General features: G+C 40.4%; 1 protein-coding gene across 1 annotated transcript; it reads left to right on the forward strand.

Annotated features, from left to right (window-relative positions):
• The first annotated feature begins 3,548 nt into the window (after positions 1-3,548).
• PARP15 (poly(ADP-ribose) polymerase family member 15) lies at positions 3,549-26,180 on the forward strand. Its single transcript, XM_019448576.2, is given in 9 exon segments — positions 3,549-3,617; positions 3,620-3,713; positions 6,562-6,711; positions 9,805-9,867; positions 12,922-13,089; positions 15,873-16,079; positions 20,183-20,316; positions 23,542-23,716; positions 24,028-26,180. Coding segments are annotated over 9 exon segments (1,335 nt in total). The 5' UTR covers positions 3,549-3,563; the 3' UTR covers positions 24,318-26,180.

Genomic DNA, 26,180 nt, shown 5'->3' on the forward strand with positions numbered 1-26,180 from the left:
AGCAGTGCAGAGCCCAATGTAGGGCTCAATCCCATGGACTGTAAGACCATGACCTGAGCTGAAATCAAGAGTCAGATGCTTAACCAACTGCCCTGTGGAAGGCTCACTGACTTTTCCCTGCAGGAAGCTTCTCAGGTCCTGAGATTAGTTTATGTTAACTAACCTCATACAAGACTGAGGTGGACCCATGATAGTGAGAAATATAACTGTTATGTGGCCCAAAGACATATACACCTTTTAATTTACAATGAAGAAGAGCTCCCAAGGAACCAGACTACTCAAAATCCACATGAGCAAAGCATTCTGCCCTCTAAATTTGAATACAAAATAGGAATAAATAGAATTGGATGAATTGAATATTTAACATCTGTCGGCATCAGGTCATGACCCCATCTCACCAAGGGGATGGCCTCAGCAAGCTTTGGAGATCCCCATACCCCTGGAATGGCTTGAGTGGACACTGCCTACCTTCACTTCAATGACCTTCCTTTGTTTAGGCCTTTAGGGTATACCAGAATCTGCACCCCCTCCCTGCCCCTGCCCTTCAGATGGACCCATTCTTTCTTTAGGTATGTTAATCAAGTCAGAACAATTACTCTCAGTTCCTGCGAGCCTAAAAGATACTCTTTCTTCCTCAGTGGTCTCTTTCAGAGTTCTGTTTTTGTTTCCATCTGTCTAGCTATCTTTCTGTTTCCGCTTCTACCTTTCATTCTGACTCTCCTTTCTGTTTGCTCATTTTCGTAGCCCTACTCTGACTCATCATATGTTAACTTAACAGTAGTGGGTGATATATTTCCTTAATTTCTAAGTTTTGGGGCTCACCTCATTACAATACCTAAGTACTAACAACAGATTGTAAGCCCCTTGAGGGTAGGGCTGGGAGGTCAGTATGATAGACAAACGTATCTTGTGCATTACCTCATAATACTTGGCAAGTCATAGGTGCTTAATAACTATGGATTGGAACTCTAACAAACATGTTGCTGTTTTCCTTAAGGCCGATGTCATTGTCAACACTGTTCCCATGAATCTTCAGCTTGGAGGAGGACCACTATCTCAGTCTCTTTTGCAGAAAGCTGGTCCAAAGCTCCAGGAAGAGTTATATGCCACCAGGCAGGGAACAGAGGAGAAAGTGGGTAGCATATTCATGACAAGTGGCTGCAATCTGAACTGCAAAGCTGTGCTCCATGTCGTGGCACCAGGCTGGGATAATGGAGCAGGGTCTTCTCAACAGGTAGAGAAAATCCTTAGTTCTCTGCTACATTGATAGCTCTGGTAATCTTCTGGCAGGATCTAGATCTGTGGTTCTCAAGCAAAGTGAATTTATTCCCCAGGGGACATTTGGCTTGTTACACTGGCTACTGATAGCTAGGAAGTGGAGGCCAGGGATGCTGCTAAGCCTCCTACAAAGCATACATGAGCCTTCATAACACAGACTTTTCTGGCCCAGGTTGAGAAACCCTGGTATTGACTGAGCCTTGTCAATTTACTGAAATCTTTATTACATTCCATGAACAGTCCATCACAGCTACCAGTTATTACAGTATAACTGACCTTGAAAGTAGTAACAATCCTTGGGGTTCTCCGAGAATGATATCTGAAAATTAGTGTAATGATCCTTCAGCATAACAGAGATGCAGCTAGAGCTGTGGTAAAGGATGAAGGGTCATTGCCCTTCTTTTGATGACTTCTCACCTCTATTCCCAGCTTAACTTCCACTTTCTTTTTTTTTAGAATATAAAAGTAATACATGTACATTGGACAAAATACAGGAAGTACAAAGACAAAAATAAAAATTATAATCCAGCCATCTAGAGATAATTTTGGTGAACATTTTATTGTAATCCCTTTGAATCAATTTTCTGCATACTTGTTTCTTAGTTGAGACTCCCTTCCAAACATTTTTTTAGTCCTGCTTTTTTTTACTTAAACATTTCCCCGTGTTGTTAGAAACTCTTCATAAACATCGCTTTTAATTGCATCAAGACACCATTGTTTATGTGACCATTCCCATACTATTGGAACCTTCTTCCCGCATGAGTTAGAATCTCCCTGGAATGTCCTCTTCCCTCTTAGGTTCCCTTTCTGACACCCCAGACCCGGACAAAGCCAAGAATAGCAGAGAAGCCCTAGTCAGAGTTTTTGGAGCTGTAGCTCTCTCTATTTCTCACCAGCTTAAGCCCTAACTTACAGAAATGTATTTTGTACATTTCAGATCATGGCAAATATAATCAAGAAATGTTTGACAACTATGGAAGAGTTATCTTTTTCATCAATCACATTTCCCATGATTGGAACAGGAAATTTGAGTTTTCCCAAAGCTACTTTTGCTGAACTAATCCTTTCAGAAGTGTTCAAATTTAGTAGCAGTGCATGGCTGAAAACCTTACAAGAAGTTCACTTTCTGATACATCCAGGTGATAACGAAATCCATCAGGTACGGTTACGTATCTCGTCTGGTCATTCGGGCAAGTGAACCTAAGTGCAGTCAGATGTCTTTGTAGATCTATAAATAATAATGTTTTCACTTCCCTGTCCATAAGTGTTGGTTACTGATAGGGAGTTGTCGTAAGACTTATAACACTGAGAACTCATATAATCCTTCCCAGATAGTTTAGCAAGAGGCAAGATAATTTGTACTTAATAAATTCTTAGGAAAAAGCAGAAAGCTATTGGCATAAAATTGGCCAAGGCATTTTAACACTGACTGAATGAAAGCTAAGTCATGGCTTTATTTATAGGGAAAAGACCAACTGAGAGAAACCTCAAGAATTTAGGGTATTGTTGGTGTTGTTGTTTTTGGGCTAGAATATAGCCAGTCTATCCAAATCCAGGAGGGTCTTAAGCTAGAAACATCAGTAGAGTATTCAGTAGTAGAGAAGCAGTCAAAGCACAGTTAGTAAGTACTTAACCCCTGACACCTGACCTCGTAAGGTGACATTCCTTGAGATGCACTCCTTAGCTGATTGGCCCACTCTGAGTACCGAAATCTGTTTTTCACTCTTGACAAAGTTATATTGATTTTATATAAATTGTGCTTAGTTATAGCAAAAATGCAAGCAATATGAAAGTACAAAGAAGAAAGTTACCGCTAGGTTTGCATTTCAATTGTGCCATTTAGAGGTTGAGTGAGGCAACCTCTCTGAATCTCAGTTTTATCATGTGTAGAGTGAATATGACAATAATGCCTTTTCGAGTTGATGCGGGAATTAAGAGAAGATGTATTTGAAATGTTCTGCATGGTGTCTAGCATATAGCAAGCATCAAAACTGGTTGCAGAAGTAGTTATTATTATCTTTTCATTACCTGACTTTAAGGGGTATTGCTATAAACTACTAACATGAGTACTTTAAAAAGATATCAAATATAGTGTTCTTTTCTAAGGTCTTAGTTATTCTCAGGTATCTGAGATAGAATTGTGGGCTTTCCTTGAAATAAACTAAATCAGCACTGATATATACTGCGAAAATTCCTAGGTTGAACTGTAATCCTTTAATTAAAAAGTCTCTGGGTAAGTGGAAATCTAGGGAGAACTATTGTTCCTAAATGATGTTTGGTGATCAATGCTCCAAAGAATTGGATTAATATTTTTACAGAATATTGTTGTAGTCGGTAACTATATTTCTATTTCCAGGCATTTTTAGATGAATTCACTAAATGGTCAAGAGGAAATCCTGACAAGGACAGGATTCTCATGGCTGGAGATGGCCAAGGTCTGGCAAAGTTGTTCTGCTGAGGAAATTACTTCCCTCTGCTTCGTAGCTCTTCAGTGGTAGCTTACGGCCAACAGAAGGAGACAAAGCTAATTCACATGAGGAACAAATCAGTGATGGAGAGGGTATTACAGCATGTGTTAGAGCATGTTCTGTTGTCTGAGCACACAAAGAATAAATCACAGACACTATGCTACTGCACCCCAGCAAAGTCTAAGCCTAGGGTGGTTGTTGGTCCAGTGAGGCCAAAGAAAAGAGACACCAACTGGGACATAGCTTTACTGGGGAAACTTATGTACAGGGAGTCCGGGAGTGGCTGACGGGATAAAGGCTCTGCTGCTAGGATCTATATGCAGCAAGTTTTCATATCACAGCAACTTACCCTAGCAACTATCAGTGGCCCTTCCCCTCCTTGTGTGGCCAGCATTTCCAAGGAGATCAAGGCCTGACACTTGGACACTCTTCATTATAAGAGGACATTCAGGGTTGGCCAACCCCCGACAACCAGCCCCTGGCTTTGAACACTGAACAACATGCTCTTCTGCACATTCTGCCTGATGGGAATGTAGAGGGAGGACAGGATCTCTACATTTTCAAAATAGTGATTAACAGGGCCATTCAGGGGATGCTTGCACAAACCAGCTATCCAGCATGTACCATAAGGATACGAACCAAATCCCTGGTAATGAGGCCAGGGTTTCTAAGGTATGATAATTAAAGATAATTGAAGATGGAGGAACAAGACAGAGGCCAGGGGTGGGACCGGCGACCGCTCCGTGGCTTCCTTGATCATCCCTGTGTGCCGCTTCACCCGCGGCAAAATCCTCACACCAAGTGGGAGGCCTACCTGGGGCCGCTGCGGGCATAGTACGCTGAGGGGGATGCTCTGGATGTGCTGGCCTGAAGCACTGCTCTTGCCTCCACATGCTGTTGGCACACATGTATGTGATAAGAGGCCGTGCCCCTGGAGAAGTGAATGTGCTAGAGCCTGCCTTGCCTAGAGTTCATTCCACTGAGGTGTGGGTAGCTGGGAGCAGGACCTGCCCACAGCCTCCTGGGCCTGTGTCCTCCCACTCTGAAGGACTCATCCAGTAAAGGCCTTTGAAGAACCACACACACGCATACATAACTAAAATGCGTACGACACACTAAACTTCACTGATTGCTTTCGTATATTTTTTTAAAGTTTTCTTATGTTTATTTATTTATTTTGAGAGAGAGAGGAGTGGGGAGAGGGGCAGAGAGAGAGAGAGAGAGAGAGATTGAGAATCCCAAGCAGGTTCTGCGCTGTCAGCACAGAGCCAGATGTGGGGCTTGATCTCACAAACCGTGAGATCATGACCTGAGCTGAAATCAGGAGTCAAAGGCTTAGCCAACTCAGCCACCCGGTGCCCCTTCATATATATTATTTAATCCACACAATGGCTGCCTGGGCAGGTGGTTCTGTTGCCACTGTGTCATGTTGAAGGGGAGACCTGAAGAGCTTAAGGGATGAGTATAAATGGCGCAGCTAAGTTGTAAAGCCTCAGAGTGTAGAGTGGACGGTGATGTGCCAACACAGTCAAGGTAATTTCCTCCAAGCAGCCTCGATATGGCTACCCCAGGGAGATGTGAGGCAACAGGAAAAGCTCATGTTTGGAGATAGTGAGCTGTTGTGGAACATGAGACAAATGACCTAGCCACTGAGACCATTTCCATCTCTATAAAATGGTAATAAAAGGGGCGCCTGGGTGGCTCAGTCGGTTAGGCGTCCGACTTTGGCTCAGGTCATGATCTCGCGGTCCGTGAGTTCGAGCCCCACGTCGGGCTCTGTGCTGACCGCTCAGAGCCTGGAGCCTGTTTCAGATTCTGTGCCTCCCTCTCTCTGACCCTCCCCCGTTCATGCTCTGTCTCTCTCTGTCTCAAAAATAAATAAACGTTAAAAAAATTTTTTTTAAATGGTAATAAAAGAATCACTGGAGGTACACACTTTCAGTCATGAGATGAATAAATTCTTGAGACCGAATATGTAGCATGGGACTAAGGTTAATAATAATGTTTCATATTCTTTTTAAAAAAAATTTTTTTTAAGTTTATTTATTTTGAGAAACAGAGAGAGCAAGTGAGGGAGGGGCAGATAGGGAGAGAGAGAGAATCCCAAGCAGGCTCTGTGCTGACAGCATGGAGCCTGATGTAGGGCTTGGACTCATGAACAGTGAGATCACGACCTGAGCCAAAATCAAGAGTTGGCCACTTAACAGGATGACCCAGGCGCCCCTAATGTTTCATATTTTTGAAGTTTACTAAGAGAGTAGATGTCACGGGTTCTCACCTCTCCCGCATGCATGTGCACACATTCACTCACACACACAAAGTGTGAGGCGATGGGTATGTTACCAGCTCAGTTGGATAATCCTCTCACAATGTATGTGAATGTCAAAACGTCACATTGTACACATTAAATACTTACAATTTTTATTTGTCAATCATACTTCAAAAAAGCTGAAAAAAAGTCCCCAAGAGGTGTAGGGATGACACGAGGGAGCATTTTGCCCTCTATCCTTCCTCTTGCCTTTCTTATAATGTTACAGCAACTTTTGCAGATTGGCAGATGGACCAATCAGATGTTTCTGCCTCATCCTATTTAACTCAGAAAATGATACTCCTACTGCTACAAAACATTATTTTCTAATTTCCTCAAAACAAACAAACAAACAAACAAACAAACAACCCAACAGCTTAACAGGCTGGGAGGCATGTTACTGTTTGGGTTTATATAGGAGAAAGAAAGAGGACTGGGAAGAGAATAAGGCCCCATTCTTTTTGTTCTTTCTCCAGCCACTCTTTCATTTGCTTGCTTTCTTTTCAGGAATCTTCAAGACTGTCTCTGACCCTGGGTTCACAGCATATGAAATGAAAATTGGTGCAGTTACTTTCCAGATTGCTATTGGAGATATTACCAAAGAAAAGGCAGATGTGATTGTAAACTCAACAACAATGACATTTAATCTGAAATCAGGTATTTTATTTAAGCAATGTAGTTGACTGTAACTATTAACATGACTCACATCTGGGAGGGAAATTGTGGCTAATGTTGCCTCAGTAGATGGAGCATATAGCAGAACATAGGTAAGCCCTGGAATTAGAAAGACCTGGGTTTGAATCCCTACTATGCCTCTTACCATTGTGTGGCCTTGGAAATATCATTTAACCTCTCTGAGCCTCAGTTTCTCTGCCTGTCAGATGTTGATTTCCCACAGGAGGATGAGACAGGGTGTAACCATGTAAAGGTGAAGTGTAACTGACATGTCAGATTTAGTCTCTGTTAGCTCTCGTCCCCACTTTAGCCCTATCAAAATGCCACATTTCTAATTTAATAAGTTTAAGTTCTATTTTTATTTTCCATTTTTAAGAAAGTTTTATTTATTTTTTTAATTTTTTTTTAATGTTTATTTCTGAGACAGAGAGAGACAGAGTGCAAACGGGGGTGAGGGTATAGGGAGAGAGGGAGACACAGAATCTGCAACAGGCTTCAGGCTCTGAGCTGTCAGCACAGAGCCCGACGCGGGGCTTGAACTCACAAACTGTGAGATCATGACCTGAGCCAAAGTCAGATGCTTAACCGACTGAGCCACCCAGGTGCCCCTTTTATTTCCCTTTTTATGTAACTCAGTTGGCACTCATATCTCACCTCTTGTAACTCTTCCCTTCTCTATGTCACACTGATCCAGAAATGAAACTCAGCCTTTTCTTGATTTTTCCTGGAATATCTGACCAGCTCCATTGATGTAACACCTCTGAGCATGCCCTCTCCACGTCTATTTGTTTGTAACTTACATACATATAAGCTTATGTTAATATATTTTTAATACAAAGCATTAAATTTGAGATTAAAAGGTAAGATAATACATAAATAGAAATAGAAGTTTAAACATTTCGAAACTGCAAAATATCATGGAACTTACTATGTGGAAGTGAACATGTATAATATCCATCCAATGTATTGGTCATTCAAAATGTAGACATAAAGAACATTCAGTTATGTGCAACATGGTAAATTGAACGTACACATTTGTTCCTGCTTCCTTGGAAAATTCTATTGAAGCAACAGTAAAGGAGGGGCGCCTGGGTGGCTCAGTAGGTTGAACGTCCGACTCTTGATTTTGGCTCAGGTCATGATCTCACAGTTCGTGGGACTGGACCCCATGTTGGGCTCTATGCTGACAGTGAGGAGCCTGCTTGGGACATTCTCTTTCTCTTTTCTCTCTCTCTCTCTCTCTCAAAATAAATAAATAAACGTTAAAAAAAAGCATCAGTGAAGGAAATAAAAGGGCATAAACCCACAAGGAAAGGGAGAGTCAGAGGGAGACCAATAATGAACAAGAGACAACAATGTACTTTTAGAATATGAGAAGCAGGGTGGTGAAAGCTTAGCATCAGCAGGAGAGAATGGTAGACCCTAGAGACACAAGAGTTGGAGGCAGCAGGTACCTGGGAAGGCAGAGGACAAGTAAAGAGATGAAAACAGAATTGATGCAATTCTGGGGTGCCTGGGTGGCTCAGTCAGTTGGACGTCTACTTCAGCTCAGGTCACGATCTCACGGTTTGTGGGTTTGAGCCCCGCATCGGGCTCGGTGCCAACAGCTCAGAACCTGGAGCCTGCTTCCGATTCTGTGTCTCCTTCTCTCTCTGTCCCTCCCCCACTTGTACTCTGTCTCTCTCTGTCTCTCAAAAATAAATAAATGTAAAAAAAAAAAAAAAAAAAAAAGAATTGGTGCAATTCTGTATGAGTAGCACTCACATCCTTCATTCTATCCTCCATCCATCCGATGCACCAGTAACTTCCCTTGCTCTTCCTTGGCCAGAGATGGGAGGTTTATTCTCTGGAGAAACAGAACCAGAGAGATTCTGGACTTAGAGCAGGAAGCACAGGTGAGATGAAAGGGGGAGCTGGATAGTATTCAAGTGAAAGTTTCTGTACTGAACCGTGAGTGCCCAGCCCCTGTCCTTGTGGGGCTCCCAGAACAGCACACCGGCTTCTGCCCTCCAAGGCATGAGATCGGCGGAGCCTTCTGGGGAGAAACCGGCTGCCTTTAAGCCTAGTATTTACTGCCTGCTTACCTTACACTAAAGCCTACTAGTCAGCAAGCGTCGTTTACATGGTCCTCCCAAACTCACTCTTAAACATGAATGGACTGGTGAAGATCATCTGACATTTGAAGAACACCTCCATTATTGCAAAGTCAGAGACCCACACATACTAAGAAAAAAGGAATTTTTAAAAAAGAGACAATTCATAATGCACACACAGAATCAAAGAGACACAGTAGATAGATAGAGGATAGAAGATAGATTGTTAAAATGATAAAATAACTGATAATTATTCAATGCTTTCTGTGTGCCAGATTCCAAGCTAAGCATTTTGTATGCATTGCCTCTTTTAATGTTCAAATAACCCTGTGAGGGAAGTACTGTGCTAGCCTCTGTATAATAGGTGAGAGAGTGACTAGTCACATATTAGCTGGTAAATGGTGGAGGCAACTCTACCAGTCTGTCAAAATGCATAGTCTGTGTTTTCAGCCATTCAACTCGGCTGTCATTAGTGGTGACCAAAGTGGTGAAGCCACAACCTTGACTGGAAGATTAACAGGCCTGAAGGCAGCTGCCTACCTGTGAAAAACAAAGCTAAACAAAACAAAAAATTAAAACCAAAAAGCTTATGCAAAATGCTCAGTTTTATTTTAGTTTTGAGATCCATGCTTCCCATTAGCATCAGAACTTTCATTTTTATATTTTTCAATTTTATAAGATAGTAAGGGTAGAATGCAAACAATTTCACATAACCGCAAAACTATCCCTGTACAAATGGAGCCTGTAAAGCTGCAGACACAGGAGACTGTCAGCTGTTGGGCAGTGCCATCATGCTGCAGCTCAGATTGTTTATTGATCAGCTACTGAATGAAGGTTGCTATTGAAAAGGTGGGTTTTTCTGTGGGGGGTATTCATGAATTACGCACCAAGGGGCGAGCTGAATAAAAGTTTAAGGTACAAAAGCTACAGTCTTGTATTGGATTTTAACTAATGCTTTTTACCACTAACATGTCTTATTTAGGGGTGTCAAAAGCAGTTTTGGAAGGTGCCGGACCAGCTGTGGAAAGTGAATGTGCTGTACAAGGTATGGTCACATGTTACTTTTGGCTACAATCTACTGCAAATTAGAGGGCTGAGTACTCTAATAGGACCTACAGGAGGAGTGTTGAGTGCTTTGGAAAAAGGTCGATTCCCTGTGAGAGCAGATACAGGTGGTGTAACTGTGGCCGTGTGGAAGACGTCCTTTCTCCCACCATCTCACCTGTCTCTTCCTGACTATTAAAAAGAACTGGGTCCCAATGGTCCAGGCTCAACCTTTTACTGAGGGCTCCTGGGCATGCCATCTAATCTGTCAGAGCTTTGTTTCTCTCATCTGTAAGATGACTCTACTAAGGAGGGGTATGGTAATGGCTGGCTCACACGTGGTTGTGAGGATCAGGACAATGAGTGTGAAAAGTTACGTAAACTGTAAGTGCTGTATAAATTATCTTTCAGTTTTCCCAACCCTGTTCTACTTCCTATAGCGCCACATCTACTTGCTGTGAAGAAATGTGGAGCCTGGGTGGGTCTGAGGTGTTTTCTGACCCCAACCAATTCTCCAATTCTAACACTATGTACCTGTAGAGTTAGCATTGGATCCCTCAGGGTAAAGGGCTCAGTCCCGCAAGACTCCCCCGCTTCAGACACCAGTGCCAGTCCTAGGGGCTACCTGTACTTCTCACTCATCCTCTATAAATTCACGCATTCACAAAACCCCCTTCTCAGGTCTGGCAATACCCTAGAATGACTCATAGAACTCAAGAAAACACTATTTTGTTTTTTTTTTTACATTTACCAGTTTATTATAAAGAATACAACTTAGGAACAGCCAAATGGAAGAGATGCAAAGGGGAAAGTATATGGGAAGGGAGGCAGAGCTTCCCTGCCCTCTCCAGATGCAGCACTCTCCTGGTACCCAGATGTGTTTACCAACCCGGAAATTCCCCAATCCTGTTTTTTCAGCAGTTTTTATGGAGGTTTCGTTATGTGGTTACAATTAATTAAATCATTGTGTTTTTGATGGAGGTCTGCAGAGGTCAGAGGGTGGGACTCTGACCATGGCTTGGTCTTTCTGAAGACCAGCCCCCATTCTGAAGCTATCTAGCCTCACAACCCTCAAGAGTCGTCTCATTTGCTTACAAAAGACTTATTACTCAGGAGATCCCAAAGTGTTTGAGGAACTCTGAGCCAAGAACCATGAACAAAGATCAAATATTTGTATTTTGTTATACCACAGTGGGGAACCTGTAAGAGTGATGCTAAACTATTTATCCTTCAAAGTCAGGACTCATGTCTTGCCAAGGAGACTATCAGCTATGAGTGTGATTTTAAAAAGTCACAAGGTCTCATGTTTGACAAACAGTCCCACAACTGACTTGCTTTTGTGCCTCAAAGTTCTATCTTGATAGCTCTCCTCTGATTAAGACGTTTTCTCTGGAATGAATGTATTCCTGGAGAGGGGTTAGAGGAAGGGAATACTGACCACTAACATGAGGATGTTAGCAGGAATTTGTGGGTTGGAAAAGCTAGCTGTACCTTGGAAGGCAGAAGCAGAGAATGAAGCAGGGTATCGAACAAGCTGGAAACCGAGGCTGCCTGGGATGGGATAGCCATTGGGACACCCGAGGGGCAGCAGGGAGTGCCTGGGCAGGGTGGGGTGGGCCCACTCTCCTCCTCCTGTATTTGCCAGAGGCCCACCTTCCTCAGGTACTTACTCAGTGCCTTAAAACAAGCTCTGGTGATTTCCATGTGTTCAAGAGCTTTCAGGGTCGAGAGAGAGGGAGGAGTTTTCATCCATTCACACCTCCACACCAATGAATACATTGCTTTTGTCTCCTAGAAAAATTGATCTAGCTAAATGAGCACTTAAATTGCTCTTCTGGACAGCAGCTTGGGGGTTAAGAGCTCTGGACACTGACTGCTTAGGTTCAAATCCCAGGCAACCTTTGCTAGGGACCTTACTTCTCTCAGCCTCTGTTTAATCTGTGAAATGGAGAAAACAGTACCTACCTGATAGCCTTGTTTTGAGGACTGAGTGGATTAATGCAGGTACAGTGCTTTTGAAAAGCACCCCAAATATCAACAATATAGTTGTTGAGTAAAAGAATCCTGCACACCAGTCAGAATGGCTAAAGTTAACAACTCAGGCAACAACAGATGTTGGTGAGAATGCAGGGAAAGGGGAACTCTTTTGCGCTGCTGGTGGGAATACAAACTGGTGCAGCCACTCTGGAAACCAGTATGGAGGTTTCTCAAGAAATTAAAACTAGAACTACCCTACGACCCAGCAATTGCACTACTAAGTATTTATCCAAAGGAGACAGGTGTGCTGTTTTGAAGGGACACATGCACTTCAATATTTATAGCAGTGCTATCAACAATAGCCAAAGTATGGAAAGAGCCCAAATGTCCATCAATGGATGAATGGATAAAGAAGATGTGGTGTGTATATATATAAAATGGAGTATTACTCAGCAATCAGAAAAAAAAAGAAATATTGCCATTTGCAACAATGTGGATGGAACTGGAGGTTATTATGTTAAGCGAAATTAGTCAGAAAAACACAAGTTTCATATGACTTCACACATATGAGGAATTTGAGATACTAAACAGATGAACATAAGGGAAGGGAAGCAAAAATAATATAAAACAGGGCTGGGGACAAAACATAAAAGACTCTTAAATACAGAGAACAAACTGAGGGTTGCTGGAGGGGTTGTGGGTGGGGGATGGGCTAAATGGGTAAGGGGCATTAGGGAAGACACTTGTTGGGATGAGCACTGGGCGTTATACACAGGGGATGAATCACTGGAATCTACGGGAAATCATTATTGCACTGTATGTTAACTAACTTGGATGTAAATTTAAAACTAAAAATAAATTTAAAAAAAAAATAATAAGGGCGGGGGGAGAATCCTGATTGTAAAGAAAATGAGCCTGTCACAGTCCCAGTGAGGGAAACTAGCTGGATGGAGGGAGGCTGGACTTGGTCAAGAATCGTCACGGCTTTTCTGAGTTCAGCTGTTTTCATTTCTCAGTGGTCATCGTGTTGCTTCCTGTAAGTAATGTGCTATGTGTTTCCTTCTTTCTTTTGTTCCAGCTGTACAGCCTCACAGAGATTTTATAATTACACAAGGTGGATACTTAATGTGCAAGATAATAATTCATGTTCTTGGGGAAAATGATGTCAGAAAAACGGTTTCCACTGTTCTGGAAGAGTGTGAGCAGAGGAAGTACACTTCTGTTTCCTTTCCAGCCATCGGAACAGGTTTGCAGCCTCTCATCACTCAGAGATTCTGAATAATCCAGATTCCTTTAGACTTAGGCTCACTGTTCATGAACTCCATGCTGAGTCCAGGCAGTGATAGTGATATTAAACCAGAGTAGGCAAACTTTCAGACCCTGAGGGCCATCTATGGGGCCTATGCCTCTCTCATACATCTTTGTCCTTAATTGTATGTTCCCTAAGTATCTTTCCATGTTTGGTCCTTAACTTCATGGTTTTCTTATTGTTCATTTTTTTTTCCTTTGGGGGATTTATTTGTTCTTATTATATCAGTTGCCTTTTCTGCACTGACTCTCAGATCAGCATTTCTCCTTCTCCCAGACCTCCTCTGGGAGATTTCTGTTACCGGAAACTTTATATCAGAATCCAGATTCAACATCATCATCATCCCTTGCAAACAGCCACTTTTCTTGAGTTGCATCATTTCCTGGTTTCCTCCTGCAGGGGTGCCATGATGCCCCCAGCTGTTCTGTACCCTGCTTCTTTGTGCCCCCAGACCGCACAGTCAGCACATTCTACTAAATCTTCCAGGGGTTGTTCTGTTTCAGCCTTCCTGTTTATTTCCAAAGCCTTAATACCTCCCCCATTGGGTTTACAGCAGCATCTCTCACTGGCTCCTCATTGGCACATTCACTAGATTGCAATGCTCTTTCCCAGGCCCACTGCAAATTCCTAGGGATAAAATCAGTGAATAGGATGCAGTCGCCATCCTTTAAGCAACAAGTTCAGGTCTGTCCTGCTCACAGTTTTGAGGAACACTTTCCTCCCCCATCTCTATCATAGCATACAGTAATTTCTTCTCAGTTGAAGGTGATGCTAATGACCCACCCATGATTCATTCATGCCCAATTACACAGGTTACTTATTTAAAAAATTTTTAACATTTATTTATTTTTGAGAGAGAGAGAGAGAGAGGCAGAGAGCAAGGGAGACACAGAATCCTAGGCAGGCTCCAGGCTCTGAGCTGTCAGCACAGAGTCTGACGTGGGGCTTGGACTCATGGACTGTGAGATCATGACCTGAGCTGAAGTCGGAAGCTTAACTGACCCAGCCACCCAGGTGCCCCTACACAGGCTTTTTAAAATGGACTGAGAGGGCCCTAATAAAGCCATCACATGGCTATATGATTTAGTAAAGCTTCAGAAGTAAGGCATTTTAACCACTATGGGTTAGGATCACTGTTTCTTCCCACTTTGACTCCTCAGACTTTTCCTGGCACTGGGCATTGGAGAGGCTGCAAGCATTTTTGGAATATAGTTAAGGAAAGTTGACTTGAGAATATGATTTTCAACATTTTAAAATTTATACTTTATTGGGATTTCTTTTTTTTTAGTCTAAATATTCACTTATATGCATAATTTTATATTTTTATTTTGTTTTATTTTCCAAGATGTATAAGTTTCAAATCGTACAAAACCTGGACCCACCCCTGACTCCTAGTTTTCCCATCTTGCAGATAAGAACTTAAAGTATTAAAGCACAAAGTCATATAGCTAGTGAGCAGTGTAACTAGGTTCAAATCCAGGAAATCTGGTCTTTACGTTGCAACCATTACATTTTTTTTATGTTATGTGGGTTTTGTTACCATTTTGCTCTTCATTACTATATTCTTAGCTGCCACGTCCTTATGTCTCTTAGCTATTACCTTCTATTATCATCTCAATTTTACAGATGAGCAAAGTGAAGTTTGGAGGTGTTGTGGGCTGAGTTATGTTCCCCTGGCCAAATTCATATGTTGAAGCCCTAACCTCTGTACCTCAGAATCTGACTGTATTTGGAGATAGGGTCTTTCAAGAGGTAATTAAGTTAAAGTGAGGTCATCAGGGTTCTCCTTCATCCAATACGACTCGTGTCCTTGTTAGGAGATTAGAGCACCCATAGGTACAGAGGGAAGACCACGTGAAGACATAGGGAGAAGACCACCATCTACAAGCCTCAGAGAGAAGCCTCAGAAGAAACCAATCTTTCCAGCACCTTGATATCAGACTTCTAGCCTCCAGAATTGTGAGAAAATAAATTTCTGTTGCTTAAGCCACCAGTCATGGCAATTTGTTATGGCATCCGTAGCAAACTAATGTAAGAGGGATCAAATGACTTCCACAAGATCACACAGCTAATCAGTGGAGAACCAGGGCATAAAGCCAGACCTTCTGCACCCAAATCACCTGTTCCTTTCTCTGTGCTTCCAAAGCCCTTTAGTCAGAGACCACCAGGAGCACGCACTGTAAAGAACCACACAGCATCTCACCAAGGGGTTGTTAAGGAATCATTGAGGGATGTGAGCTTGTGTTGGGTGACTTTCTGGCAGTCTAGGGTAAGTGGGGTTTTGCTCTGGATTGGATACTTGAAGGAAGCAGACATAGTTCTATGACTGGGTGTCTTACCTGGAACAGGAGAAAGTGTGGCTGAAGCCATGATTATAAATGAGGCAGCACTTGCTCCTATTAGTCAAGATGGAGAGTGTTTGGCCATTTTTGTGATTTGGCTGGTGTTCGTGTTTTTATCTGTGGTCAGACATGATTATCCAGCGGTGGTTTTTGACTTGACTCATCACAGCCACAGAGTGGTTACATTTGATGCTGTTCTATGAAGTTGTTTGAGTTCAGCCAGAGAATGCCAACACCCAGCTATGAGCGCCAGATCTGTTCTGGCTGTTAGGGGCTGCGTTCTTTCTTGGCACCAAAAACTGCATCTGCCAAATATTATCACTTGACTAACACCAGCTAAAGCTTCTTTTTGTCATCTAAAAATTTTTTCTTTTTCAGGCAACGCCAGAAAAAACCCAGTCATAGTTGCTGATGACATGATCAGTGCTGTTGTAGACTTCGCCTGGAAACATTCCACCCCATCATTAAAAAAAGTTAAAGTTGTCATCTTTCTGTCTGAACTGCTAAATGTATTCTATGACAACATGAAAAAGAGAGAAAATTCTGCATCACCCGTCTTTCAGTCCACATTCTTCGAGACTGCATGTAAGATGTTCTTCTTTAAAAAGATCATGTGGTTCTCTCTCATATCACTTAGCAAATGTTTAGATATTGATGCTCAGTGTTTTATCAGTTTTAGGATTTTACAGACAGCCTCCTATAATATGTGGGGAAAGTGCACGAACTATGGAACGCAGCCTCCTGTCAGCTGATTATTCTTCTGTGGGGCAAAATTACTCCTGGGGAAACAGGAATAGCAAAGGAACAGGAAGAGGATAGAAGTGAGAAAGCAGGAAGAGGAGGATAGGCTTTGAAAATCCTAGCTAGTTGTCTCATTATATACTTATTGATTAGTGTTAACTCTCAGTGTCCCTTGTAGCTGTGAACAAGTGGACCAATACTGGTTTATTGATTATCCACCACCAGACAAGTTAGCCTGAGAATAGAAGCAGATGCAAGAAGAGAGTGGTCAGGGTCATTTGGTTGTGCTACTTCATGAGCAGGCAGATTCCCAGCTGCTTCTCTGTAAGGTATGTGTGTATGCATTATGCTTAAGTATCTGTGTTGACCTGCCCCTCTGTCCCCCATTTTGTGGCTTCTGTACTGCCTAGAAAAACAGCCTCCTCTTGCGATCACTGTTTTTGTTTATTTGGAGCACTCACTCAAAGAGCACTGTGAGTTTCACTAGTGATGAAATGTACCTGTCATCAGGAGCCTCCCTAAACTGGAAATTGTTTTCTGACACGACCAGTAGGAATTTCAGTGCTCTCTACACCTATTTTCTTTTTTTTTTAATTTTTAAATGTTTATTTATTTTTGAGAGAGAGACAGAGCACTAGTGGGGGAGGGGCAGAGACAGAGAGGGAGACACAGAATCTGAAACAGGCTCCAGGCTCTGAGCTGTCAGCACAGATCCCAATGCGGGGCTCTAACTTGGGAACTGGAAACGGTGAGATCATGACTTGAGCCAAAGTCGGACACTTAACCGACTGAGCCGCCCAGGCACTCCTACACCTATTTTCTGACAACTGTTTTTCTCAATGTGCCTCCACATACAGCATATGTAAGAGTTACACACACACACACACACACACACATGCACTAAATAGAAATGAAAATAATAGTTGGATCTGTTAATACTCTTGTAATAGCAAATAATAGAAAATCCAATTTAAACTGGCTTATGCAAAAAAATGGAATGAATTGACTCACATGACTATAAAGTTGACTCATACCTGGCTTCAGGTCCAGTTTGATCCTGGTGCTCATATTATATAATCTAGACCCTGACTTTCTTCATCTCTCTCTCTCTCGTCAGCTGTGTTGTCTTTAGGCTTAGGTTTCACATGGTGAAAGATGGCTGCTAGCAGCTTCAGGCTCATATCCCTATATGGTCAGGTCCAATAGGAAAGAGTATATCCTGTGGCAATATATACTTATCATCAGGAACATGATGCCTGGGAACAGAGGTGTTCACATATAGCTGAAATTCTGATTGAATCAACTTAGGTAATGATTGCAGCGAGGGAACTGGAATTACACTAATTAGCAATACAGAGTCTATATGCTCTATACTTGAACTGAAAGGGATCACTCTCCGAAGCAATGGGGAAGGGTTGTTCACCAAAAGAAATTCAGGATGCTTTTATCAGAAGAAGGGGAAAAGGCTGCTGGATAGTTAAAAATTATAATACCTACTAGAGTATCTAGGGATATATAAATTAACATGCCCCCCACTTTGGTCTTTGTAGAGGAAAATTTGTATTTAAATACAAGAGCAATAAGTCATTATCAGTAAAGTAAAAAATCAAGTGAAACTGGTTCATCCATTCCCTGCTTACACCGAGATTTTAAATTGACTTATGAAATTTACAAAATAGACACGAAAGTTAAAGGGACAAGCAAACAAAAGCTAACTAAAATGAGTAGACCAGTGACCCTATGGCACTTGGAGCAAAAACAAACAACAAAACTGCCTTACATAATCTTCGTTGTTAGATGAAAGTAATAATGCAGATAAAATGTCAGATAAAAGGAAGTTTGTTGGCAGACACCCAAACTTGAATTTTAATAAGAATTTATCATGTGGACTTCTTTAAAAAAGAATTTACAGAGGACAACTTTGAGTTGCATTTGAGCCTATGGTCCACAATTGCTTTTCCAATGCACATTAAAGCTTTGATCGATTCAGAGAGCTTTTACTGAGCACCAGCTGAATATCAGACACTAGAGACATGGACTTGAGAGTCGTGTAAGTAGGTGGGAGTTGAAGCCATTGAGTGTGGACTGGATTATCCATGGAGACTGTGAAGGTGGAGAGAGTAAAGGCTGAAAGCAGAGCCAGGATTCTTGGTGTATAATTCCACCTCCACCTGTGGAGAGGAAACTGAGGCAGGGTGCACAAGGAGAGGTGCAGGGGGGCATTTATCCCAAACATCAGGAATGGGAAAGTAGAGTGACATTTATCTTTTAAAAGAGATTTATAGGAAAAGCACTTGGGAAAGTGACTGGTGCATGGTAAACACTTAAAGAAAAAGAGCCATTGTGTTATTTCCCATGAAGCACTGGGCTGCAAGTCAACAGAACACAATTCTGTTCCTTCTTTGGATGGAGGCCTTCCATGTAACAATGGATGTGTGAATATTCAGCCTTCCTGGGACTAGGTTTTCTCATCTCTAAATTGTCCAACCACAGTCATCTTTTGTCCACAGAGTAAGGTAGCACGGTTTGGTGTGGTTTAAGTGTGTGACTTAAGCTGTAGCTCTCCATAAGCTTTACTCCCCTTTAATATACCTCTGGGATGTAGGAAAGATCAAGATTAATTGTTTTTTTGAGAATAATAACCATGTTAATAAAGGACTTGGCATTTCCTAAAAGTGCTTTCACACCCTTCATTATGTTTTAAATTTGAAACAATCCCATGAGGTGATAGAGCAGATTGTGTCAGTTCCATTTTGCAAAAGAGAGCATGAAAATTCACTCAGAAGTGGTATTACTTGTTCCATGTCTTATGGCTGGTCACAGGTTGAGGCTGATCAGGTCTTCTGATTCCAAGCACTGGTATTTTCTGCTCTGCAAACTCATGACATGAAAGAAGAGAGAGCCCAAAGAAAAACTTTATTTACTTCCCAGGCTTGCTTGCTGTATTCAGAAAAAAGAATGTAGCAGGTCCAAGAGGACTCTAAGACCTAGGACTAGACATGATGAGGCCAAAAGATCTGGAGGGAGTGGACAGTGGGAGAAAGGAAAGAATTTTATTTGCAGAAACAACACACTCTGTTGCTTAAGTAGTTAAAGCAGAATTTGAAAAGAGCTTCTAGATTAGGGTTTGATGTTTCCTTTTGTCATCAGAATTTCATTCCCTGGATGGACTCGCTAAACAGGAAGTGAGTTCCTGGATTATTATATCTTTCACTAACAATGAGCAAATTCTGGCTTTGTTTGTAAGGAGAAATCCTTTGGCCTTTATCTGTGGTATTGTGCCATTTTCTGGCATTTTATTCTCTACTACAGTCTGTCCATATTTCTATTCATCAAGCCATCTCAGCAACTTGGTGTGTAGCCTCAATGTGTTAGAAGTTTCCGGAAGCCTTTGGAAAGCAAAGGAAAATTTTGAGCATCATCATCTCATATGAAAGCTTTCACTTAGAATTTCCACTATTTTCTTTATATAGTGCTTTCTCTATTTCGTGTAGAAGATAGGGTACAAAACAATGTGTTTTAAATAACTTTGGCAAGGTACATGTTTCAAAAGAAAAATAATAAAGGACCACGCTAAATAAACTGATAAATATGAAGACATCAATAAATCGGGTTTCATGTTTATAATCAATTTCTTATGGAATTAATTGCACAGCGCTGTCTAGGAAAATTATAATTTCAAGCTATAGTGAACCTAAGTTTACCTAAATATTTTAGCTAGGCATTAATATATGTCATGTTAGCATCAGAACCATTCATTTCATCTGTGTTTGACAAATTGAGGATGATAAAAGAAGCAACTATGAAATGTGTAGCTTTTTGTTTTGTTTTGTTTTTTCTCAAAGACCAGGATTAGATGAATGAGAAAAAAGAGCATAGGAAGTGCCCTGATTTTCAATGGTCCCTGGAAATGGATATCGTGTTTTCACCAAATGTTAACTTTCCAGATAATATTCCTGAACACTGGACTGACATGAATCAGCAGCTGTCCTGTGTGATCGAACTACAACCCGGACAGTCAGAATATGACACCGTAAAGGACAAGTTCTCTGAGACTTGTCTTTCCTACAAAATAGAGAAGGTAATATTGTGCCTAAAAAATTACTTCCTTCAAATATTGAAGAACTAACATCAAAGATATCTTTTTAAAATAACACTCTTCCTTCCTTTATGCCTTACTAGATTTATTTTAATTTGACTCACTCAAGCTCCTAGACTTCAAATCTCATGGTTCCTTCCTTAGCAGTAATGAAGAAGATTCCCAAAAGCGACATATATATGTTTGGATCCTTTCACTTAACAATTTACAAACAAACTCACTCAAACTGATTGAACAAGAAGAAATGTATTTGAAATTAATGGAAAGTCCAGAAGTAGGATGGTCTTTGGAACAGTTGAATCCAGTGACTCAGTGATGTCTTGGATCCAGTTTCTCTGGCTTTGTCACCTTCATCCAAAGGCTGGACTCCCTTCATAATTGTGGGATGGCTGCTGGTGGCAATCAGGGGGTCTCTATGTCCTCCATTCACATACCACAGAAGGGATACAGCCACTGGATAAGAGTCCCAGGCTTTGTGTTGAATGTACCACTACAGCTAGTCTGTGTTGGGAGAGTGCTATGTGCTGACTGGCTTATACCTGGGCTATCAGATGCCATCATTGTGTGATCCCATCATGAGATTATCCAGATTGGTTAAACCCAATTAGGCTGCACCTGGGAGCTGTAAGTGAGGCCATCTCCACCCAACCAGGAGTTGCTGTACAACGGGAATGAAGTGGAATGGATGTTCAGATTCTCACAACATCCACTATGCTGCATAAAAATTTTAGCCGGTACAGGAATTTATTAGGTCATTATCATACCATGTATGTCAGAGCAGGGTATGGAAATTGATATTTCCATCCTAGTCATTTAAAAATCTAGCTGCTACTTCCATACAACAGCGTACTTAACCATACTATAGCACTTAAGAAATTGTGCTTTCATAAGCTTTCACATGCCTGACTGCTCCATTAGACAGTGGGCTTCTTAAGGTAGGAGTTGCATTCCTCGTACATCGCACAGTAGCTAGCATATTGTAGGACACAGTACCTACTAAATGAACTTAATTCCTGAGAAAGAAAGAGAATCAAAAGAGGGAGACTCTTGCAGAAAGGAGAGAATTTAAAGGAAGAGATGCTTCATTGATGTTAAAAGATGTTGAGAGTACAAGAACCTCGTTCAATTGTGTTTACCCAATATCTTCAACTTTCTTGGCTCTTATCCTTCTATCATATCCATTTTGAAACACCTCAGCTTTGGATTAATTCCATAGCCTACTTTCTCTCTTGCTGCCCCTGGATAAAATCATTATTAATTCATGGTCCCCAACCTCTGCAGCACTGTCCGGGTGCCTGAAATTTTTATTGCTTCCTCCAGTCAACTCCCTCACGCATTCTCCATTGCAAAATTTCAACACTCTCCTTGAGGTCTTCATCTGTCTCAAAAAAAACTTTCCCTCCTGCTTTTATTACTTGGCTTCTCCTCAACATCTGCTACAGGTTACCACTCCATTCTTCTTATTTATGTATTTGTTTTTTAATTATTTACTGAAATTGAGGAATAACTGAAATATATTAGTTTCAAGTATATAACATGATTTGATATTTGTATATATTGCAAAATGATTACTACAATAAGTCTAGTTACCATCCATCATTATACATAGTTATGAAAATTTTTTTTTCTTGTGATGAGGACTTTTCAGATCTACTCTCTTAGCAACTTTCAAATATGCAATTCAGTATTATTAACATAGACACCATTCTGAGCATTTCATCCCCATACTTATTTCTTTTATAACTAGAAATTTGTAAATTTTGGCCCTCTTCACTCATGTTGTCTACCCCCCCAGCCCCTGCCTCTGACAACCATCAAACTATTTTCTGTATCTGTGAGCTTTGGTTTGTTTTTTGTGGGTTTTGTTTGTTTTAGATTCCACATGTAAGTGAAACCATATGGTATTTGTCTTTCTCTGTCTGACTTATTTCACCTAGCATAATGCCCTCAAGGTCTATGGCAAGATTTCATGCTTTTTAATGGCTGAATAGTATTCCTATTCCTATAGTATGAATTCCTATAGTATGAATTCCTATAGTATGAATATAGGAATCCTATATTCCTATAGTATGAATATATATATATATAGTATATTCCTATATATAGAATATACATATATAATGGAATTATATATATAATAGAATTATATACATATATATAATTGAATTGTATATATATAATGGAATGCTATTATGAAAAAAAATACATATATATATATATATATATATATATATCTATCTATATATATATCACATCTTCATTATCCATTCATCTATCAATGGACACTTAGGTTGATCCCATATCTTGACTGTTGTGAATAATGCTGAAGTGAACATGGGGGTGCACTCGATTCTTCTTGAACTCTCTTCTTCTTTTGTTTCTAGAACATCATTCTTTCAGATTTCCTCCTCTCTCCCTATACCTAGATTATCTGGATCCTTTTCTTATGCTTTCATACTCCATGTGTATTCTCCTAACCCATCCCTTATCACTCTGGGAGGTAGTGATTTTTTTTTCTTGTGTTTTTCCCCCACTAGACTGAGGGCAGAGATCCAACACAGTGCTTGATCCATAGTAGATGTTCAATAGATGATTACTGAATGTATGTTAATAAGTTCATTTTCTAGAAGGAAATAGAACTGTAGGGAATGATATTTTAAAAAAATTTTCAAGAAAGACAAAATTTCAAGGAGGGGATGATTTATGGTTTGAAATGTTATTGAAGGTCTAGAAAGAAATAGTCATTAGATTAGGCAGTTATGAGGTAATTTGTGACCATAATCAGAGCAATACAAGAAAACTGTTACTGGAAGAAGCCAATGGAATGGGTTTAGAGATCAGAGGGAGTTAAGGAAATCATTACTTGACAAATTTTTGAGTAGGAATTTGAATGTTAGTAAATCTCCAGGAATTCCAGGTAAACATTTTTATGTAAGTTATAAGTTCTGTTATATAAAGTAGATAATAATCAGCACTATTACAAAGTATAGGTACTCTTAACCTAGCCTTTTTCTAAAGGTGGAAAGCTACCTATTCTCTGAATTTGCTGTTTATTTGCATTTTATTTTTCTTTTCCTTCTCATTTCCTTCCTCCAGTCCTCCTGCTTCTCTTCTTCTCCAAATTGCTTTTTAAAAAATCTACAACAAACACAATATACTGAGCTCTAAAGTCATTTTCAAAATGTTTTGCTTTTTTGTCATTTGCAGATAGAGAGGATACAGAATATATGGCTCTGGAAGAGCTACCAGATAAAGAAAAAGCATATGGACATCAAGAATGGCCATACAGATAATGAGAGAGTCCTATATCATGGGACAGCTGCAGACTCAGTGCCATATGTCAATCAGCATGGCTTTAATCGCAGTTATGCTGGGAAGAATGGTAAGGAAGTGAGTAATCTGGCCAACCAGAGTGAGGTGAATGATAGTTCTAGCGTTGACTATTCACACCCAAGCAGTGTAGAATCATGTATGGCAGCCATATTGTCATTGTCAGGATAAGGCTCATTGTGTGTCACCAGAAAGGAGGATGGCAACCTTCTGAGGATAGATGGAGTAAATTTTAGAAATGATGAAACGTGGTTTTGGTGGGCAAGAAGTACATTAAAAAATTTTTGTGTCAGGTTTGGGCATGGTTCTACATACTGTGATAATTTTATGTTCTTAGAAAGGCTTTTGTGTTTCTCTTTACAGCTGCAGCCTATGGAAAGGGAACTTATTTTGCTATTGATGCCAGTTATTCTGCTAATGATAAGTACTCCAGACCAGACAGCAATGGGAGAAAGCATATTTATGTTGTGCGAGTACTTACAGGAGTCTACACACTTGGATATGCAGGATTAGTTACCCCTCCATCAAAGAACCCTCACAATCCCACAGATCTGTTTGACTCTGTCACAGACAATGTACAACATCCAAGCCTATTTGTGGTGTTCTCTGATAATCAGGCTTACCCAGAATATCTCATAACTTTTAGGTGTTGAAAAATAGGGGTTGTTTTTTTTTTAATCTCAAAGAGATGATTTAGTCGTCTATTCATAAAAACAATTTATAGGGGTTTTGTCTTTGCCTTTGGCCTGTTTTTATAGATAAAAATCTGTCAGGTGCTAAAATGCTGAAAACAGCCTTTTAAAAATGCTCTATTGAAATTTGTAGCATACCTCTCTTCAGAGCACATTGATGGGTGGAAGCTAAGAAACGTAGATGACACAATTATAGCTACAGCTATTTACAGACAGCAAGTCTGTAGGAAAACAAAGAGCACATTACTTTTTTTCTAGCAGAGAAGACATAAGATGAATCACTTTAAAACCAAGCTGTTGTCCTTACAGAACATGTTAAGACATCAAACTGTGTTGAGCCCAACTGTACTATTAAATGAATAGGCTGCTGTTGTGCATCTGTAATAACTGTGAATTTTGCCTCCTTAAGAATACTTATTAGCAATAGCTCAGCTTTTAATGACAGAATCAAAGAGTATTACCTCAAATCTGTTGTGGAACAAATCAGGCAAAAATGTGTTGTACCAGTATCTAATGCTACATAACAAATTACTATAAAATTTAGTGGCTTTTTGGGTAAGGAATTCAGGCATGGCTTAGCTGGGTCATTCTAACTTAGGGTCTCTTGACTCAGGAAGTTGAGTCAAGATGTTGGCAGGGGATGCAGTCATCTGAAGGCTTGACTGGGGCTGGAAGATCTGCTTCTATGGTGAATCACTCAAATAGCTAGACAGCTTTTGCTGGTTGTTGGCAGGAGTCCTCTCCTCTCTAGACTGCTTGCAGCTGGCTTACTCTACAGTCAGCAATTCAGAAGAGAGAAAAGAAGAAGCCATGATATCTTTTATGATCTAGCCTCTGAAGTCATACTCCATGTTTTCTATAGTAACCTATTGGTTACATAGATCAGCTCATTCAGTGTAAGAGGCAATTACCCAAGGGTATGGATCCCAGTAGGGATCACTGGGGACCATCTTAGAGGCTGTATAAATGAGTGAATGACTAATACTTTGATAAAATGTTAGCAGTGAAAAGGACTCTAGAGGCCATCTAGGACCACTGTCCTCTCATCTTTCTCTCTCACCTTCTCCTACTCCCAGGGCCAAAAGTCCTTCAGCCTCTGCTTGACTGCTTCTAACACTCCACATCTTAAGGATATTCCATTTGAGACAGTTCTAATTATTGGAAAACTATTGTTTACATTGAATTGATATCTGTTCTTCTGAGTCTATTGCCTGCTAATCACTGTTCCACCTTCTGGAGGACGCAGTACATATCTCATTCTTTTTACAGATGGTGGCCCTTCAGATTCATCTCTTCCTTCTATTGGAGTCAGGCAAATTCTTGAAATGTTTAGCAGCTTATTTATCCTGAAGCATCATTTTTTAAGAATTGAAGACTTTTAAGATGGGTTTATATCATAAATAAGCACATGCACATTAAAAAGAGTGACGTATAAAGAAAACAGCACTCTTCACCATACTCTATCACCCATAACTGCAACATTCAGAGGAAACCACTGCCAACGTTCTTATGCATTCCCTTCTAGTTTCTTCTACATCCACCTTCAACAAAGTCAAAATCACACTTTATTCAATTACTTAATTATACAATATTGCATCTACCTTTTTTTCATTTAACATTGTATTACTCTCATGTTATTAATTTTTACTATAAACATAATCTTAATCGCCAAGCTATTCCACTATATATTTTCCTTCTATGTATATATAATTATAAAGTCTTAAAATGTCATAATCTTTCCTTATAGTTTAATAATCCAGTTTTTCTTTTGTAATATATCTGTATTATTTCCCCCATGTCATTAAATATCTTACATATAACTTT

Source organism: Panthera pardus, unplaced genomic scaffold (assembly GCF_024362965.1).
Source record: "Panthera pardus isolate Hobbes unplaced genomic scaffold, ASM2436296v1 HiC_scaffold_16, whole genome shotgun sequence".
NCBI lineage: Eukaryota > Metazoa > Chordata > Mammalia > Carnivora > Felidae > Panthera > Panthera pardus.